The 21,271-nt window shown below is 38.4% G+C and overlaps 1 protein-coding gene across 5 annotated transcripts in view; it reads right to left on the bottom strand.

Annotated features, from left to right (window-relative positions):
- LOC138145479 (E1A-binding protein p400-like) overlaps positions 1-21,271 on the bottom strand; it is a 62,735-nt gene that overhangs the window by 40,671 nt on the left and 793 nt on the right. For all 5 annotated transcript variants that reach the window (XM_069067994.1, XM_069067367.1, XM_069069390.1 and 2 more), the window contains exons 2-3: positions 4,372-4,512; positions 437-1,785 (exon numbers count right to left, since the gene is read on the bottom strand). In XM_069067994.1, coding sequence (XP_068924095.1) covers positions 437-1,750 — 1,314 coding nt within the window. In that variant the 5' untranslated portion in view covers positions 1,751-1,785; positions 4,372-4,512. The remainder of the gene's footprint in view (positions 1-436; positions 1,786-4,371; positions 4,513-21,271) is intronic.

Genomic DNA, 21,271 nt, shown 5'->3' with positions numbered 1-21,271 from the left:
CCTAAGGAATAAGGTGTAGAACCTAGAGAAACAACCTGAATGTTTACTGAGTTATTAAATACCTTCCAAAACACCATTCAAGTCACCAGCCAAGAGCCTAGACTAAAAAAAAAAAAACTTAGTCAAATCAGTTTGGTTAGATTAACCAAGCTGAAAGCCCTGTTTTTAATGAAAACATTTTAGGGGTCTTGACTACAAAAATCACCACCATCACTGTTTTCCTTTCAAAACACAGCCATTGTTCCTTCCTATGGAAAAAAAAGAACTTAAGAAAAATAAATTCTTAATGTTATCAATCTTTATTTATGAATAAGATTCTTCTACAACTAAACTTTTAAAAATAGCAAACGATACAAATATTTTATTATTTACCATTTCATAGACTTTGTCCTCCTTGACATTTCTCCTCTAAATTATTAAAAATTAAATTTCTTACCTCATCATTAATAACCTCAGATTTTTCCTCCTCCTCCTCTTCCTCAAGGTCCAAATCATTTTGCTTAAGATATGCTTGTAAGGGTGCATAGTGTTTTTTCTTAAAAGCTAAGAAATCCATCATATTCCCTTGAAAATGCTGCAAGAAAAATAATTCAATCAAATATTCCTTAAAATTTTCTTTCAAAGACTCCATCTCTCTGTAATGATGATCCAGGCATTGCTTTCTCATTTGAGCTGTTTCTTGAGACGCTGGTGGAATTTCCTCCAATTTTTTAGGTACTTTTTTCACTCCCATACTTCCTGCAGGAGCAAGAGGAAGGTTGGAAAGACCCTGTGGCACTGCAACTCTAGAAGGGCTGGTGGGTCCAGGGGGTGGTGAAGTCATCCCAAAGGCTGAAGAGCCTCCAACTCCAGATATCAAGACACCCGAAGGCCTCTCAAATCCCATAGGTCTATTCAGCTGCTGTCCTTGAAGTACTTGCTGCTGTTGAATCAACTGTCCTTGAATAATACTACTGATCTGGGGTGGCAAGCTGGTTGTTGCAATATGACTGGGGCTAGTCAAAGGCTGCATGCTGGCACCACCAGCAACTGGACTCTGGGGTCCAAGATGATGAATGGTGCCGCCTGTCTGGGTATGAGGTTGTGAAAGTCTGCGTTCTCGAACAGTAATAGGGGCCCCCGCATGCTGGAGTTGAACCTGTCCTCCCTGAGCAATCTGGGCAATGCCTGAGCCCTCCTGATACACAAAGTGTCCGCCATTTGAAGGGCTCAAACTGATCTGTCTCACAAGGACACTAGCATCCACAAAGCCTCCAGTGGGGCTGGAGCTGCAAATACCCAGTCCCGGGCCAGGAGTGCCTGCCCGCACACTCTGTAAGGCCTGCACTGGCCCAGGGGTAGGCTGGGTTGGGCTCTGAGACTGGACTTGTTGGGGCAATGGGGAGGTGACTTGAATGTAGGATGGGGAGCCATGCTCAAACCTCCTTTGCTGAGAATTAAACTGAAAACCTGGGGAAGTGGGATTGGGGATTGGCAAAGGGGTCAGGGTGATCTGCTGGTTTCCTCCAACTACTGGTCCAACATTCTGAAGTGTAATGTTTACATTCTGACCAGCTACTGGACTTCTACTCATAAGCTGCTGTATTTGGTAACTGGGTGACTGTGGTGCAGACGGGCTTGCTGAAGGAGCAAATGGAGCTGCAGGGGACTGGGGTAGATTTGAATGTGACTGTTGGTCTTCCCCTTCACTGCCTGTGAAGGACCTGGACCTCTGGAGCTGGACATTCTGAGGACCGCTGCCATGGTGCATTATCGCTTCCTTTTTCCTTCCAATTTAATACTATCCTAAAGAAAAGAAAAAATTAAAACTGATTTATTTGATAGCAAAAACACTATTTTTGATTACCATTTATTTAGTGTGATAAAAGCAAAAGTCAGGTAAAAAAACTAGAGCTGTTGAATATTTTAATTATCCACTAAATTTGAGAATTCCAAAGCAGGAAATTAATAAAACATGGAGTTAACAAAAGCTGATTATTTTTTTAATTCAGCCCAGATAAGTCAAACCATTTACAACATTTGCATTCTTTAATTGTCAAACACATAAAACTGAACTACAACCTAGGAGTCCTGCTGCAGTCTTCACACTATCATGCTTGACATCCAATCAATTAGTTACCAAGTCTGATCAGTTCTCCCTCCTCAACATCTCCTGATGCTGATCCCTATGAGGACCCTAGAACAGGTACTCAACATCTCTTGCCTTTTAATCAGTCTCCTTATTTCCAGTCTTTCCCTTCTAAAAATCATTCTCCATATAGTACCAAACTGATATTCCTAGTGCACAAGTCCCACCAGCATTTGTCAATGTTGATAACCTTTCTCCTTCTAGGTACTCTCTCCCTCTCCATTTTCATTACTCTCTTGGTTCTGACTGCTCATTCTTAGTCACTTTTGTGCAATCTTCTTCCATGCCAGGCTCTCTGTGTGCACCAATGCTCAGTCCTGGGTTTTCCTCTCTTGTCTCTCTTACTTACTGATCTCATCCACTCCCATGGGTCCAATTATCATCTATATACAGAAAATTCCTAGAATGATTTATCCAGTTCTAGTCTCTCTCCCAAGCTTCAGTACTGTATCATCAACTGCCTGTTGGAAATTTCAGACTGGATATCCAAAAGATACCTCAAATCCATGTCCAAAACAAAACTCACTTGTCTTTCCTCCAAAACTCTCTTCTTTTGAACTTCCCAATTACCGTCCATCTTTCCAGTCAACCAGGATCACAATCTCATATCATCCTCAACTCCTCTCTCTCACTCAGCCCACATATCCAAGCAGTGACCAGATCCTGTCATCTTTTTCTTTACAACATCTTCTACTTACATTATCACCACCCTCATTCAAGTCTTTATCATCTCTTGCCTAGACTATTGAACTAGCTTTCTAACTGGTCACCCTGAGCTATCTCTACCCATTCCAATCCATCTTCCACTCAAGTGCCAAAGAGATTTTCCTAAAGCACAGGTCTAACTATGTTATCCTCCAGCTCAATAGACTCTAGTGTCTCCCTGTTTCTTCCAGGATCAAACATTAAGTGTATAACATGCAAGCAATTATGTATAAATAAAATATATGAGATAAATTAGATATCAAAGACAACTCAAAAAACTCTTGTCTGTTCATCTGTAGTACAAAGGTGGGAAAAAATGGATGTTTAAATATCTGCATAGAATATAAATAATTAGAAATAGAAGTGAATTCAGAAGAATTCAAAGATCTAACACCCCTGGTCCACAGATGAGGAAACTAAGACTCAGAGAAAGGAAGTGACTTGTCCACAATAATAAATCTATAAGTAGCAGCAGAACCACATTCTGTGCCATCAGGTCTCAGGCTACTTCTATCAAATCACGACACAAAGAGTAAGAAATATTAATGTCAAAGAGTACAATAATTTTAAACTGAGGCTAAGATAACATATCTCTTTCTCTTGCCTGAAGTTATTTATCGAAACAATTTCTAAAGATGGAGATAGCAGAAATCAATCGTTGAGTTTTGAGTTGGGAAGCTCTGGGTTTTAATCTCACTTCGCTCACTCACTATTTTATCCCAGGCAAATCATTAAATAATATGTACCTCAAGCAACTCATCAGGACTTATCCACTAAGTTGCCTGAAGTAGTTTCCACAATGAAGGTTGCCCCTTCTAAAGAACTACATAAAGTTACAACATCTGATACAAAGATGTGTCAAAATAAATTAATGCTGATAAAAGTTTTGTCCTTGCAAACAAAAGTTTCATTATCATTAATAACTGCTAGACAGCAGAAACACCTTGGCTTAAAAGGGCAAAGAGATTACTAAATCAACTGATGTTATACTGTAACAAAATATCGAATTTACAAACTTTACATACTAATAAATTAACCCAGTATCAGAATATTCCTCCAAAACACTGCACAGGGAAAGACAATGCCCAAACTACTTAGCCCAATTTCTAATCAATTGAGACATTTGTAAAGTGCTTAGTACACTGCCTGACACATGGTGGGTGCTTTATAAATGCTTAATTCCCTCTCTACTCTTCCCAATCTACCTTTCCAGCCAGTATCACCCCCAAAAGAAGCCTAAATTCTAAAAGGATATTGTATCATCAACCTCAGCATTCACACTATTCCCCTTACAGGGTTAAATGTCTTCTCCTCCACTTGAGCCTATGCAAGTGCTACCCCACCCATTTTTCCACCTCCTCCAGCCCACCATGATCACTCCTTTCTTTAAACACAATTACATATTGTCTTGAACCAGTTTTTCATTTTTCATCCTCTCTAACCAGAAGGTATATGCAGGGACCATGGCTTATGTTTATTTAAATTTTCTTTTATACTACATACAGTACTCTGCACATAAAAGCTGAAAAAACACTTACTAATTAATTCATCTGTTCATTCAATAAGCATTTATCTTGGGCAAATCACATCATCTCTGGGCCTCAGTTTCCCCATCTGCAAAATGAGTGGGTTGGACTAGATCAGTAGTCTCCAAAGTTAGGGCGTTGTTGGAAAGCAGTCTGAAAGAAATTAGATACAGACCAACAGTTCACACCATATTAAGATAAAATCCAAAAGTTTTTATGATTTAGACATAACAAGTTGACATTAGAAGAAAATTAGAGAAGCAAGGAAGAAACTACCTTTCTGATCTATGGATAGGGATACAGTTAGTAACTATAGAAGGTAAGATGGAAATTTTTTTTTTTTTGCCTTTTGGAGGTTAATTGGGGTTGAGTAACTTGCCCAAGGTTACACGACCAGGTTTTTTGTGTGGATGTTAAGTGTCTGAGGCCAGAACTGAACTCCTGTCCTCCTAACTCCAGGGCTGGCGCTTTACTCACTGCACCACCTAGTCGCCCCTAAGATGGAAAATTTTGATTATATAAAATGAAAATAATTTTGCACAAACAAAATTAATGCATTTAAAATTATGGAAACAGATAAAAATCTTTGCAGCAAATTTCTCTGATAAAAGTGTCATATATCAGAATATATAAAGAACTTATTCAAATTTAGAGGATTAAGAGCCATTCCCCAAAAGATAAATGGGCAAAGGGTGGGAACAAACAGTTTTTAAAGAAAGAAAACAAAGCTATTAACAACTAGATGTGTTTTAAATCACTATTAGAGAAATACAAATTAGTTCTACATCTCAGCTATCAGACTAGCAAAGATGACAAAGGAGGAAAATGAGTAATATTGAAGGAACTACAAAAAAAACAAGCAACCTCATATACTATTGGTGGAGCTATGAACTGATCCAGCTACACGAGTAAGCAATTTTTAACTGTATCCCAAAAATCACTAATCTATGATACCCTTTGAGAACAGCCCCCTTTCCAATACCACTATTAGGACTGTACCTCCAAAAGAGATTAAAAAAGAAAAGGACCAAAAAAAAGGACCAAATGTACAAAATATTTATAGCAGCCTTTTTCATAATAGCAAAAACTTGGAAACTAAAGGAGTCATAATCTGTGGGGGAATACCTAAACAAGTTATGATATATGAATGTAATGGAATATTACTGTGTGATTACAAGTGACAAAATTTCAAAAGTTTCAGAGGAAATAGTGAAGACTTTTATTAATGGATGAAGAGTAAAGTGATAACTAAATGAACAATTTATATAATAACACTAAGAAAAACAACTCTGAAAGACTTTAGATCTCTGACCTATGAAAAAAAAAAAATCACCCCACCTTGCTCCAGAAAAGTAGGCTTAACATGCAGAATGAGACATACATCTGTTAACATGACCAATGTGGGAATCTGTTTTGCTGGATTATGAATATTTGTTACATGAGTTTTATTTTTCAACCAGGTGAGTGGGGAAAGAAAATAAATGCTCAATAAAATAAAGGGACAAAAAATGAATAGTTATGGGTTATAATCAAGGTTAGACAGATAAATGGACTGTTAATCCAAGTGGATGCTTAATGTTTTATATCCAATGTGATATAACAAATTAAAGAATATGTCAAAAAATAAAAACAAAGTGAGAGGCCTTGGTCTGAACCCAAGGGGTATGTAATCAAGGATGGTAAGATGGGTTCACATCCCAGTCTCCAACACCTTCCAATACTCCCCCTACACCTCTCCAATATTGTCCTTTCCTAGCTTCAGGGAACAGCGTAGAGGTACCAAAAGCCTGTTATATAATCTAGTTTAAACCAGTGTCTCCACCCCCTGACCTCCTCCCCATCAACTTGTGGCTTCTTGGACACCCCTAAGTTCTGCACTTGTGGTATAATTTACTCAGTGAGTAAATTCCCATACATACATTTATTTTTCATTAGAAAGCAGTAGCAAAGGATAAACAGATATGGATGGGCTGCAATTACATTATCATTTCCCTCAAACCCACTCCTTCTATACACAGCACCACTATCCTTCCAGTATCCCAGGTTCTCAATTTCCTTGTTATCCTTAAGTAATCATTGAACTAAAAATGTTCTTCATTTGGTACTATCTTTTAACTGCCAAACCTGATGTCCTTTTCTTAATCTCTGTCCTTTCCTGACCTATCTGCAGCATCTGATGCTACGGCTCACCCTCTCCCCTCTACATTCCCTCTCCTCTCAGGGTTATCATGTCATTGCTCCTCCTGAGAGCCGTCTTCTGCTAGTTTAACTCCCCTTTCTTGGTCTCCTTTGCTTTATCATTCACATCATACTTCCTAAACAGGTGTCGTATCCCAAGGGTCTATCCTGAGTCTCTTTTCTCTATTCTCTCTACACTCTCATTTTGTGATTTCATCAGCTTCCAAGTGCTTGGTTATCATCTCTATACAGATGATTCTTAGATCTATACCTACAGAAAGTCCTACATCACCAACTAACTACTGGATATTTCAAACCTGATATCTGTAGATAGATATTTCAAACTCAACATGCCCCAAATAGAACTTGTTATCTTTTGCCTCAAAATCCACTTCCCTTCAAACTCCCGATCTCTATTAAGGACACTATCATCCTTCACAGTTTTGCAAGTTGCCCTTGCAGTTAGCCCTGACCCCCTCATTTTCCCTCACTCCGTATGGCCAATCAGTTGTCAAATCTTGTTATTTCTGCCTCCACAACATCTCTTTTGCTCTTAAAAGGCCATAAGATGGCCTCTTAAGTGGTCCCTCTGCTTTGTCTACCCTCTCCAATCAATCTTTCACAAAGCTGCAAAAATGATCATCTTAAAAGTGCAGGTCGGACCATGTCACTTCCCTACTCAATAAATTTCACTAACTCCCTATTGACTTATAGGATAAAATATTACTTTATCATAACTTTTGTGATTTCTACTTCTGTATAAGTTTTATAATGTATATAATTATTAGCACAGCAATATATGTGCATAATTTATGAGTAAATAACATAGAAGGGATGCATACTCAATTTTTTTTAACTGATCGGGGATGCAATAAAAAAATTGGAGATCACTAGACTAGACAACCTCTAAGTTCCAACACTAAATCTAGGGTCCTATGAACCTGTGATAAAGTGCCAACCTAAGGGCACTGGGTTTCTGAAAAGCAGAAGAAAGGAAGTAAGAACTAAGAGAAAAACAAGGTCAAATTTCTCCTACAATCTGAGACTAAGGTACTAAAAATGAATTACCCTTAGACCTGAGTAAAATTGAACATCTCAGCTTCTACCAATCCAGCCAGTCTTCTCACTCTCAATTAATGCAGGTCAATGGCATAGCAGAAGACCTAAATCTTGGTTCCCACTTTACCATTTCATTCAACAAGCATTCATTAAAGACTTTCTAAGCACCAGGGATACAAAGTCAACTTTAATCAAGTACCTAGATAAAAGAAAGGAGGGAAGTCATCTTGAATGGTAATTGAGTGAGTACCCATAGAGTAACAACTTCAATATCAACCTTGACTCTTCACTCTACCTCACCTTTACCAAATCTTGTCTCTATATCTCCACAACATCTCTAAAATACAGCCTCTCCTCCCCACTCAAATGGCAAATATCTTGGTGATGGCCCTCATCACCTCTCCCCTGAACTATTCTAATGGCCTCCTCTATGATTTCCCGGATTGTGTAGCCTTTCCCCTCAACACTACATCCTCCCTCTACTCAGTTGTCAAGGCTGATGCTTCCGTGCAGGTCCAATCATGTATATCTCATCAAGTATAAATTCCTCATTTTGACATTTAAAGTACTTCACAACTTGGCCCTGTATCTCCCCTGCCAGTCTTCTTACACTTTATTTCCCTCCTCACACTATTCATCCACCCTGGTCTCCTAGCTATTCCATTCTCCAGTCACCATACTTTTGTAATGACTGTCTCCCATAACTGAAATGTACTCCCTCATTTCTGCTTCCCAGAATTCATTAACTTCAAGATTAACTCAAAGCACCATATTTCCCATTGAAACCTTTTTCTTAGTCTTCTTGGCTGCTAGCAAAGCCCCTCCCAAAATTACCTTTTATTTATTTTGAAAATATATTGGTATATATTCATATGTCATATCCCTAATGCTTAGCACAGTGCCAAACATACTAAGTTCATAATAAATATCTGTTGATTAACTACTTGCAAACTAAGGTACTTGACCCACTATGTATCCAGCTGGTCCCATACCCCAGATCATGCTCCCATCCCATTCAGTCATCCACCTAGGTCATCCTACCACTTGCCTGATCTCCTTGACTCTCTCCCAGTCCCCCATACCCCTGTTTTCCATCTATTGCTCTGGATATAGTAATCAAATCATTGCTATCATTGCTTCCTGATATTTCACTGTCAGACTAATATATCAATTCATCACCCCTGTGTGTCCCCAGACTAAAACTGGTAGATGGTATATTAATATAATGAAATTATATTGCACTGTAAGAAACGATGAATATGAAAAATGCAGAGAATCATGGGAAGACCTATAGAAACTGATACAAAGTGAAGTAAGCAAAAGCAGAAAAGCAATAAACATAATAACTACAACAATGTAAACGTAAAGAACCAAAAAGAAAAAAAAAAGAAAGAAAAAGAAAGTGACAGTGTAATGATTATGATAAGCTTAGTCCCAGGGGAAGAGCTAAGAAATGCCGTCTCCCTTCTTCCACCTTTTGCTGGTAGAGGTCCATGGTTGCACAGCTGCCAGATTCAGTTAATGTCTAAGTCAGTTTAGTCAAGCTGCCTTTTTTTCTTTCTTTTGTGCTTTGTTATAAGGGATAACAAATTGAGGATAAAAGAGAGCTCTCGAAATGAAAGTGAGATAAAAACAAAAGATATCAATAAAAATTACTGAATATGAAATGGTAAACTGGAATCAGATTGTGAGGGTCCTTAAATGGCAAGCTGAGGAGTTTGCATTTTATCATAGCATTATCAATCTCAAGCTGGAAAGGATCTTATGAGTCCATTTAGTCCAATCCTTTCATTTTACACAAGCAGAAACTGAGACCCAGGAAGATTAAGTAACTAGCACAAAAGCACACAAGTAGTAAAGATCAGAAACAAAATCTGAAACCAAATTCCCTGATTCCAGAACCAGCACTCTTCCCATCTCTATCTATCTACACTGCCTCTCTATCTTAGGGAATCACTGAAAAATCTTGAGAGTTGCAGGTTCAGAATCAGGTTTTAGAAAGATTCTTTTAGCACAGTGTGGAAAATATATCAGAGGGGAAAAAACTGAAAACCAATAAGGAGGCAGTTGCAATAGCACAAATGAAAGTTGATAAAGGCCTAATCTACAGTGAAAGCTATACTGAATGAAAATATGGGTATTCAAAGGGATACTGTGGCAATAGAACTGAAAAAGACTTATTTAGCAAGAGACTGGAAACAGAGGAATAAAGATAAGGTAATGATGGAGAATGACTAAACCTGGATATCTAAAAGGGCAGTGGTACCCCAGAAACAAGAAAGTGTGAGGAAACGGTAGCTTTCGAGGTAAAGATAGATAATGAGTTCTGTTTTGAACATGTTGAGTTCGAAACTCCTAAAGAATATCAATGCAGAGATGGCCAGCAAGCCTAGAGCTCAGAAGGGAAACTAAGTTGTATAATCATCTACAGAAAGATAACTGAACCCATAGGTAGGAGCTAATTAAATAATCAAGGAGAAGGACAGAATAAGAGAGGAAGAGAAGGTAAGGGAGGAGAGGAGGAAGGAGGAGAGAGGGAGGGATGGGGAAAGGGGGGGGGGGGAGAGAACCCAAGATATAGTTTGATAGACATCCACAGCAAAGGAGAAGGTAATGAATGATGACCCAACAAAGAATCACAGACTTAGAGATACAAGGGGTATCAGAAATCATCTAATTGGTTCCATCTTTATCCATATAAGAAAAAAGAAAAAGAGACCCTCAGAGGTTACTCACATCCCCTAACTACAAATCAAATAGTCTTTCCAGATGAGAACTATTAAAAAGCAACGTTAGAGAAGTCAATGGAGAAGAGAATATCCGGGAGGAGGAGGCAGTCAACAAAGTAAAAAGCTGCAAAGAAGTCAAGAAGGATGAGACTTGAGAAAAGGGACATTAGATTTAGGAATTAATAAACTGTTATTAACCTTAGAGAAAATAGTGAAGTAGTGAGAAATCAAAAAGCTGTGAAGTGAATGAGAGGTGAGGAAGTAGAAGAGGCAACTGACTCAAGAAAATTTTTTTTTGAGTTTGTAGAAAAGAAGGGAGATGCAGATGAGAACTTGAGAGGAGTAGCAGGGCCAAGTGAAGGTTTTTTTACAGACAAATAATAAGCATGGCATTATTTATAACTATTAAGGACTAAGAGTAGTTAAAAAGATGTTAAGGGGCGGCTAAGGGGCAGCTAAGTGGCACAGTGAATAGAGCACCGGCCCCAGAGTCAGGAGGACCTGAGTTCAAATCCAACCTCAGACAAAACAAAAAACTAGCCATGTGACCTTGGGCAAGTCACAACCCCAATTGCCCTACCTTCCCCCTCCAAAAAGCAAAAGAGAGAGAGAGAGAGAGAGAGATGTTGAAAAGGGGGTGGGAGGGGAGAATAGAGGTGAGATGATAGAAGTTTCAAACTCCCTACAGGAATGCCAATCAATAGGATGAAGGACTCAAGTGAAGAGGTTGGCCTTGGCAAGCAAAAAGAACTGCCAACATCTCAAAGGCTAAAAGGAGGAAAGACAGAGGATAATGTAGAGGGGTTTTGAACTTTAGAAAAAGAATGAAAAGAGACTCAAGGTGGGCAGAGCCCTCAATTTTCTCAATAAAGAGAGGAAAGGGGGAAGAGGAAGAGGGAGGTAATAGTGTAAAACAAAGGTGTCAAATATGGGTGATGGACTGAGTGTAGCCCAATTAGATTAAAATGTAATTGGGAAGTATTTAAAAAGATAAATAAAAATATAACTGAACAAAGACAATGTTGGTTTTCTTTGTTAATATAAGGCACACAGAGATCCTTATTTATAGTCTAGTGGCCCCTTTCTATTTGAGTGTGACATCACTGGTGTAGGAAGTTTGAAGAGAATAGAGGTTTGGAACAGCTGCTAAAGACAGTAAAGTACAAGAGTCAATGAAGAGAAAAATTGACTTGTAACTTAAGCAAGACACTTGACTTTCTTTGGCCCCAGTTTCTCCACCTGTAAAAGAAAAGTACTGAGCTGTGGCTGACCTTTAAGATACCTTCCAGCTCTAACTACTAGCTACCAACCTTGTATCTCCCTACCTTCCATGAACGAGGCAGATAAAATGATAAAAAAAAAAAAAAGAGAAAATAGTTGGAAGACTTACTCATGTTTAAAACTACAGTTTATTTTTTATTTTTGGCCTACATGTGTTGAAAAAACTTCACTACACTGTACTTTTGTGATATCTATATTTAAGAAATTTAAACATAGGGGCGGCTAGGGCTAGGTGGCACAGTGAACAGAACACCGGCCCTGAAATCAGGGGGAATTGAGTTCAAATCCAGCCTCAGACACTTAACACTTACTAGCTGTATGATCTTGGGCAAGTCACTTAACCCCAACTGACCTGCCTTTTGCCCTCCAAAAAGCAAAAAGAAAAAGAAAAGAAATTTAGACACAAAAAAATATTGTTTTCTATGAGGTGTTATAAGAACAATAACATCTGTGGCGTTTAAATTTAATAATTAATACTGGTGTTAAATGTCCAATTGTATTATCTATACAATTTACACAGGTAAGATTACAGTTGAAAAAAAAGACCACTAATTAAATGTTAATTCAGTTGTTTCTATTCAATTTTTTAAGCAACACACACTCCAAATTCAGAAATTACAAAATGCATTTCTAGATACAAATAAACAAAAAAAAGAAAATATGAACTAAACAAATACATCCCTAAGTATTTTCTGAGTGCTTATGAAGTTTAGCGTCGAAAGCTCTCTTTGCTCCAAGTTTAAAGTAGTAGGAGAGGTCTTTTGTCTCACTGCCTCAAGTCTCAATCTACCCCAATCTAGCCCCCACACATCTGCCCCAGTAATTTTTCTAAAGCATAGGTCTAAACTATGTCATCCCCTACTCAGTAAACTACAATCATCCCTATTATTTCTAGAAACAAATATGAAGTCCTCTTTGACATTTAAAACTCTTTACAACCTGACCCCAACCTACCTTTCCATTATTAGTGACCTTCACATACTCAAGTAAATAGTCAATGATCAATCAACAAATAAACATTTATTAAACACCTATTATGTGCCAGGCACAATGCTTAGCTTGGAGGAGACAAAACAATGCAAAAGACAGTCCCTGCCCTCAAAGAACTCACAATCTAATGGGAAAGTAGAGACATGAAAAGAAGCTGAAGAGGGGAGAGGGAGAGAGGAAGGCAGTGGGGAAGGGAGAGGGGGGAAGGTTCCCATCTAGGTCTCTGTGCCTTTGCATTGGCCAACTTCCCTCCTCCTCTTGCAATCCCTAGTTTTCTTCAAGACTTGGCTCATCAAGTAACACCTTCTTCTACAGGAAACCTTTACTAGTACCCTCAACTAGTAGTATTCTCCCTCCCAAATTACCTTACATCTATTCTGAATATACCTAGTTTGACATTTCTGTATACATACCTTCTGAATACACATCATATTGTGTAGAGGGAGAAAGAAGTGGATGGGAGGGGAGAGAAACAGAGTGGGTAAGGAAGAGAGAGAATGAGAAACAAGAGAGAGAAGGAGGGGCAGAGAATGAGAGAGAAACAGAATGAGAGAGTTAACCAAAAAAATGAGAGAAAGAGAAAGAACATACACTCTTTGAGGGCAAAGGCTATTTCATATGTCACTGCATCGCTAGCACTTAGCACAGTGCCTGGCACACAGTAGACACTCAATAAACATTTGTTGCTTGGCTGACTCATTATGGTTTAAATGGACTCTGAAAACTAACACGTGAAACAATTAGAAAATTATTACAGGGGCGGCCAGATAGCACAACAAGTAAGAGCTCCAGCCCCAGAATCGGGATGAACTAGGATCGAATCCGGGCTCAGACACTTAGCACCCACCCAGAAACACCTGGCCGTGTAACCTTGAGCAAGTTACTTAACCCCAAATGCTTTAAAAAAAAAAAAAGTATTACACCAGAGGATCAAAAAACATAGGTTGAATTTAGATATGTAAGCTAGGAAGGATGCCAACCAAGAGCTGGGGGAAAAATAATAATAAAGTCCTTTAAAGTTTGTACAGAACATTAGAAATATTATCTCATCCTCACAACCCAGAAAAAAAGGTATTATTATACCCCCATTTTACAGTTGAGGAAACAGAGGCAGACCTAAGTGAAATGCCTTGACCAGGGTCACACAAACTGTTAAGTGAGGCTGGATTTGAACTCAGATTGTCCTGACTCAGATCCTGTACTCTATCCATGGCACCACAATCTGCCAAAACAACATCAAATCATGTTCTAAAGATCCAAGATTTCTTTTTTTATGGCGAAATTCTAATAATGGACATGCAAATTGGCATGGTTTATTAGAATATAAAGAAATTATTTCATAATAAAGAAATGCTGGTCGGTTATTAAGAGCTTTACAGACTTCTTTAACAGATTTGCCATCCTCTCTCTATTAAGGTACATCAAGTCCAAGCAGCTAAACAGAACCAAAGGAGGCACCAGGAGGAGGGGTTGCTCAAGATCACATTTAAGATCCCTTCCAACCTTAATATTGATGGTATTAGTGTTTAGAATCAAGAAAAGCACAGTATGAATATGAATTTCTTTATCAAGTCTCCATATACTAGAACATTAACCTGGAAAGTTTGAGACAAACAAAACTATTTTTTTTTTTTACACATAATAACAAATCACTTCAACAAAGACAGACAATCCATAAAAATTCAAGGGAAAGGCTTCAGAGATCCACGGATACCATCATGGAGAATAATCAAAAAAGGTCTTCCCAAACCAGGTCTAGATTAACCACCGAGTGGACCATAATAATTCTCCCCAAACAAACCTGAATTTAATTCAACAAAAATGTATGAAGTGCCTACTATGCATAAGACACTGAGCTAAGCATTTCACCTTTTCAGAGATGAAAAGAGTCCTTGGCTCTGGCTCACAGTCCCATAGAGAGGTTGGGCAAGACAGACTTTCAAGGTTTATGGGCCCTTTCTCTCCTTTACACACTACACTGCAGCCACCGTGGCCTCCCTGCTGTTCCCCATGAGGCAGCATGATACAAACAAAAGAAAGCTGTATTTGGAGTCAGAGGAACATGGGTTCAAATCCCACACTTTCTACTCGTGAGATCTTAGGGAAATTACTTAATGTCTCTGAGCACCTTAATTTCCTGAGCTGCAAAATGATGAGTGTGGACTATGACCTCTAAGATTCCTTCCAGCTCTAAATCTATGATGTGAAATTTGAAATGGATGTCATCTATGCCTTCATCCAAGACACGAATGAAAATATTTAACAGCACAAACCAAGCACAGCTACTCTACTACAGATTTTCTAAATAGACCTAAATTCATAAATCATAAATAACCATTCTTTGGTCCACCCATTCAATCAGTCCCAAGTCCATCCAATTAAAATCTTGTCTAGATCCCATCTCTCTATCCTATCCACAAAAGCAGAAGGAAGAGACAATGTAAATGACTCATTAAAACCTCAGGAAACTACATATACTCATTAACATTCCTCAGATTCACCAAGCAAGACAGTCCAGCTAGCAGGACCTTCTCTTGAGGAAGTCTAATGTAGACTCTTTGGAATCACCATTTCCTTTTCTAAATGTTCATTAATGATGTATCCCTTTAATACATTCTAGAATTTTTCTTGGAATCCAAGTCAAATCCATTGACCTAGGGTTTGCACATTTTACCCTCCCTTCTCTTTTTTGAGAATTGGGGCAATATTTACCCTTCTCTCCTATCCTGCGACACCTCTCCGTTATCTTTTTAAGAACTGACAGTGGCTCATCTTCATACCCACCCTGTACATACCAGTACCTTGGCTTGTAATTCATTTGGTGACTTTACACATCAAAGCAGTCAAGTGTCTTCTTACAATGCCCCTACTTGCCTAAGATTTCAACTATGCATTAGTCATTTTCATTCTGTCCTGTCCAGTCCAAAAACTTTGGACAGAGACTGTAACTCTAAAGCACCTCTTGAAAATATCCTTTCTGTCTACTCAAAGGTCACCTGAATTCAAACCCTTACCACACATCGCCCCCCTCACACACAGAGACTACTGTAAAAGCCTTCTAATTAGTCTCCCTACCACCAGTCTCTCTCCCTTTTCCAATCCATTCTCCACACAGTAATCAAACTGATATTCCTAAAACACAGACCCAAGTGTGTCACTCCCCTAAGCTGAAAAAGCTTCAGTGTTTCCCTATCTAGTAGAAGCAGCTGATGCCAGTGTATCAACAAAACATCAGGGCTGGAGTCAGAAAAATTTGGGTTCAAACCTAGCCTCAGACAATTACTAGCTAAGTCACTTCTGTCTCCTTCAGTTTCCTCAACTATGAAATGAGGATTATAATAGTACCTGCCTCCCAAAGGTTAATGAGAACAAATGGGATGACATTTGTAAAAAGCACTGTACCTAGCACATAGTAGATACTCTCTAAGTGTGTATTCCCTTTTGGGAATATACAATATACCAACTTTCCCATTTGGCAACAGTCCTTCAGAAGTTCCAGCCTGCCCTTCCTGGCTTTTTCAACATTACTCTCCTTCCCACTTGCTACCTTTCAGTCACAATGACCTAGCAGCTGCTCTGCAAGCACAACATCCTCTTTCCAGTGTCTCCTCCCCATCCCCCACCCCTCCCTCCTCATTTTCCCCTTAGGAATCCCTTAGGCCTTCAAGACTCAATCCAAATGTGGCTGCCTCCTACCTTAGGTTTTTCTGATAATCCCTTCCCCCAATGCTAGTGTCACCGCTCTACTCCAAATTTCCTGTTTACTTTGTATATATATTTTGTATTTACTTATATGTGTATATATTGTTCCCCCCCCCCAATAGAATGTAAGCTCCATAACAGTAGAGAATATTTCATTTTTGTCTCTGTAGGCACCTAATAAATGCAGGACGAATGCCTAAAAAAGAATCCAGAAGCAAACAAAGACTGGAGTAGTTACATCTCCTTTCCTTCGACATTTTGGATCCTTTGGAACTCTTAACTCCATGAACCTATGATCACGCCATTCCCGCCTTGATTCCATCAATCCTTCTCTGATCCTCCTCTTGCCTTCAATACAACTACAAGGAATATTTTAAAACCTTGGGGTTTTTTGTCCTTGGTAACCTCAGCTCCTACTGAAAGACTAAGGACTACGCAACATACTTTTTTTGTCTTCCATTACCTTCCCTTGTTTCCAAAACTTCTTTTGGTATTCTTCATTAAAATTTTGAATTATGCATCAAAAGTCATTAAATACTACTCATAACCTTTAATCCAAATGTCCCACTACCAGCATCTACTCTAAGAAGGGCAAAAACAAACAGGCCCCACAAAATATTCAGAGCTGCATTTTTTGTAATAGGAAGTCATAATCAGTATGGGTGCTCATCAATTGGAGAACTGCTAGTCAATTGTGGCATATGGCATATGAATGCAATGTAACTATTGTAACTATGTATAATGTACATATAATGTATATAATGTAACTATTATACTATAAGAACTTAACATGGGAATTCAGAGAAGCACTGGGAAGACTTAATAGGAACTGATGCGAAGTGAAGTAGGACCAATAGTAAACTGAAGCAAGTAAGAACAATATACAAAAAGAAATAATTAAAATAATGTAAATAAAAATAATAAAAGACCAGCACACTGATTAATTATAATAACCAATCTCAATCCTAGAGAACAATGAAACACACCTCCCTCCTCTTGATAATGAGGTGGAAGCATTAGAGATAGACTGCATAGGTTGTCAGATGGACCACTGGGTTGTCTGGTTTTACTTAACTGTTTTTTATTACAAGTTATGTTCACTGAAAGGAGGAATATATCAGGAAATGACTGGTGTCAAAACAAGTTATATAAATAAAATTTCAAAAATTGAAACCAATATAAGTTGAGCTCAATGAAGGGAAATTTTTTAAAATAAATGAAAGCTTCATGAGTTAAAATAAATCCCTACAAATATACAACAGTGTCTTTAGGTGATTCCCCTTTTTTCTGCTTAATCAAAACAGCTTTTCTTTGTAGATTCAGATACCCCTTCTGGACAGGCTTTCACTATAGAATTTGAGTCCACAAGATCTTAGCTATCCTTTATCTGAAACCTTTGGAATCTATTCTCCCAAAAATCTAGGCATGTGTCAGACCTGCTTGTGAGAGCTCCTAGAACAAAAGCTCCCCTTTGCAATGCTTCCACCATTTAAAGAATGAAATTGTCTATCATTAAGGTAAATCAAGAAAGTACTAACTGCAAATCATTTGGCAGCAGCATATGCATAGATAATTTAAATCCCCCATCACTACTATACTGGGCCTTAATGCTAGGACATATTTCTCCTTCCCTCTTTGTGGATAGGTGACCTATGTTGTACTCCAGTGATGATACTGCTATATCTGCCTCTGTTTACAATTTAATGAAACCCTGTCTAATTCCTGGCTCTTCTTGTATGACACTATGCTCTTAATATACAATACCATTACACCTCTATTCAAGTTCCTTTTCCAATTTCCCTTACTGATAAAGACATTCCTCTACAGAACTAGTCACAGGTCCTAGTCTCAGTAATACTTAAGGTAATTCTGTCTTCTCACTTTGGGATCTTTAGTTCATCTTATTTGTTATCCATTCTCTGTGCATTCATATAAAGAAAGATGGTAGAGGCCAGAGTCTGGACCAAGTGCTTCTCTAAGATTTTACTGCTACTCTTATTCCTTCATTGTAGCTACTCCCTAAGACATTTAAGGCACGGGTTTATAAATGCAAGGAATTTTCTCTTTCCTCCTTCCTTTTCAGTGTAGAGCCCTTCAAATTATATTTGCAAGATCCTAAGACATTTTTTTTATGAGTTGATATTCACAAGCATTCCATCCCTGACTAAGAGTTTATCATTCCTATATTTTAAGCCATGGTTCAAATCCTATTCTAAAACATTATCTCTTAGTCACCTATTCATTTCCCAAATCTATCTTTCTCTTCTACAACCTTGTTTTCAATGTGAAGCAGAAGTGAAAAGAATACCTATATCCCTAAAGCAACCAATTTCCTGCTTAAGACTTCATAATCTTTCTCAAAGTTGTCCAGATTCCTGAAACTATCAATTTTGTTCTCATGAACCTCTAAATATGAAAAGAAGTTATTCAGTTTGACAAGTCTTAGAAGGTTCTCTTTCACACTCTAGATAAATTCTAGAAAAGGATAGCAATCCTCTTTATTATTAATGCCCAATCAATAAAGAGCTACCTTTATACCTTTCAGCAGAGAGTCAGTCACCAGCCATCACTACTCCTTTTTTATCTTATTCTGACCTTTACTGGATTATCTCTCACTAGTAACACTTGTTGATCCATTACCTAGAAGACAAGCAGACACCTTTTCCTCCTCTGGATAATAATAGTTAACATTTATTGGTAAAGCAATTTAAGATTTGCAAAGCACTTTACAAATATCCTCTTATTACCTCACAGTAACCCTGGGAGATAACAGCTTTTATCTCCATTTTACAGAGGAAACTGAGCCCAACAAAGATTAAGTGAATTGCCCAGAATCACACTGCCAGTATTTGAGATGATATTTGAAATCAGGTCTTCCTGACCCTAGTTCCAGCAATCTAACCATTGTACTGCCTAGCTGAAAAGAGCTCCTAGCTGTTGCTTAATGTCAAGTATTCAGGGGTCTTTCTTCCCTTTTCTCCAGTCACAATCTTTCACTTTCCAATTTCCTGATAAAGATCAGGATTCCCTCCCGCCTTCAAATTCCGTTTCTTCTTTGTTTTTGCACTGAAGTTCTCCATCCATTTATTAAAGGAAAAGCTCATTCCTTCTGACAGCCCAAGAACAAAAAGGAGTTCTTCTAGTGCCTCTCTCCCCTAGGAAGACCAGTCTGTTCTGGCAGAAACAAGCAGTACATGACCTGTGCCAGTCACTGTGAAGTTCTCCCAGTTCTCTCTGCTTTCTGGAAGCAAAACCCTGAGTCGTCCATCATCTCCTCTGGCAGCTAGGGGTCAGCTTACCAGGAAAATTACTAAAACTGACAGTGAGGGTTATATTTGTCCTTCTCACCTCCTTAGCCCATGAACAGACACAACCAATTTCCTTTCCTGGTCTTAGCAGCAACTCCCTTTTTCTCTTCACTCTACTTCTCCTTGGGTACTTTTCCTTCTCCTCAAGTCTCAAAATCAAACAACTTAAAGATGTCAGATGCCATTTTGAATCTGTTGACTGATTAAGGAAAATTCCAAGGTACTAATTTCCAAAACAACCCTTGGAATCACAATCACTTTGATAAATCTTTCATATTTTTATACCCTAAAGAATTTTATTCTCACTGACTTGAATTTAAAGGGTAGCTGGTTAACCTTAATTCAGAAATTAGGAGTCAAAATTACCTTAGTATTTCAGGTCACTTTAACAAAAAAAAGCACATTAGAAAATAAAATAAATCCCTGTTTGCATTCTGAAAACAAAAGTTTCTGTGAAAATTAGCATCTCTGCAATATTATGACAGCTTTCAAAACCAATGTTAATTAAAATATTCTAAATAAGAGCAGAAAATAAACATTATTTATACTTTGTTACAACATCTAAATATGCACAAGATCAATATTACTCAAGGTCATTTTTAATGCCATTTACTTAAAAAGTAAAGACTGTATATACTGGTACCATTGTAAATTGCTCCCATATAGGTTAGCCATAAAAGCAAAAAGGAATACTGTGTAAAAATAAATGATGTTGATAAAGGTTCTTACCAAACACAATCAAAACAGCCCACTAAAACAGCTAGTCAAAGACTGCTGAAGACATTCAAGTACCTTTTTCAAAACTGGCTTATTAAGAAAATTAAGAATTTTCAAACAATGCCATGGCTTTCAAGGATTTTTCCAGCTTTAGAATTCTATAGTTCAATCTTATGATTTTATTTTTACATTAAGTCTAGACTTAGGAGTCATAAAATCTGGGTTTAATATTTACTTGCTGTATTAACCCTGGAGATGGGAATGAGGATTAAGGATGTGAGTCTCAATTTCTAAATACATAAAACATGACGTGCTTGTATTAACAACGCTAGCTTCCTTCTGTTCTTCCTACTACCTAGCACTATTTATATATGGATCATTAGGATTACTTTTTAGGTGTCACAGATTTAGGGTTAGAAAGGATCTTAAAGATTATCTATGTTCAACCTCGGTTTTAAGACCCCCAAAGGTTAGGGGGCTTTTCGAGGGTCACACATGTAGGAAGTGGCGGAGCTGGGATGGAAACCTAGGTTACCTGACACCCCATCCCGCTTGCTTTTCACTGTACACAGTCGTTCTACCTGAGACTAGCTTTAAACGATGGAAGGGTTTCTTGTTTCCATGGGGTCTCCCTAGGAAGGCTCAAGAGAACCTTGCTGGGGACTAAATGCGTGTCACTCAGGGATCACTCCCACCCCGGGAAAGGTAACAGGAGAATGAAGAGGACTGACAGCTCCGCCGTTACTTTGGTCCTTTGCCCAACATCGCTCTGCCTCCAAGGAGGATCCTACATCCTGCCCGGCCCAGTCAGATGATGGCGAAGGACAAAACCACGGAGATCGAGCCAGGCAGAAAGCGCTACGAATAGGGATGTGAAGGAGATGGGAGAGGTCAAGTGGTTTCCCGGTCTCTCGGGCCTCAGTTTCCTCCTCCGTTAAAATAAAGGGG

This window comes from Petaurus breviceps, unplaced genomic scaffold, assembly GCF_028583685.1.
Source record: "Petaurus breviceps papuanus isolate PSGF00001 unplaced genomic scaffold, PetGlider_PUasm1.0 100, whole genome shotgun sequence".
NCBI lineage: Eukaryota > Metazoa > Chordata > Mammalia > Diprotodontia > Petauridae > Petaurus > Petaurus breviceps.
This window is presented reverse-complemented; position numbering and strand designations above follow the sequence as displayed.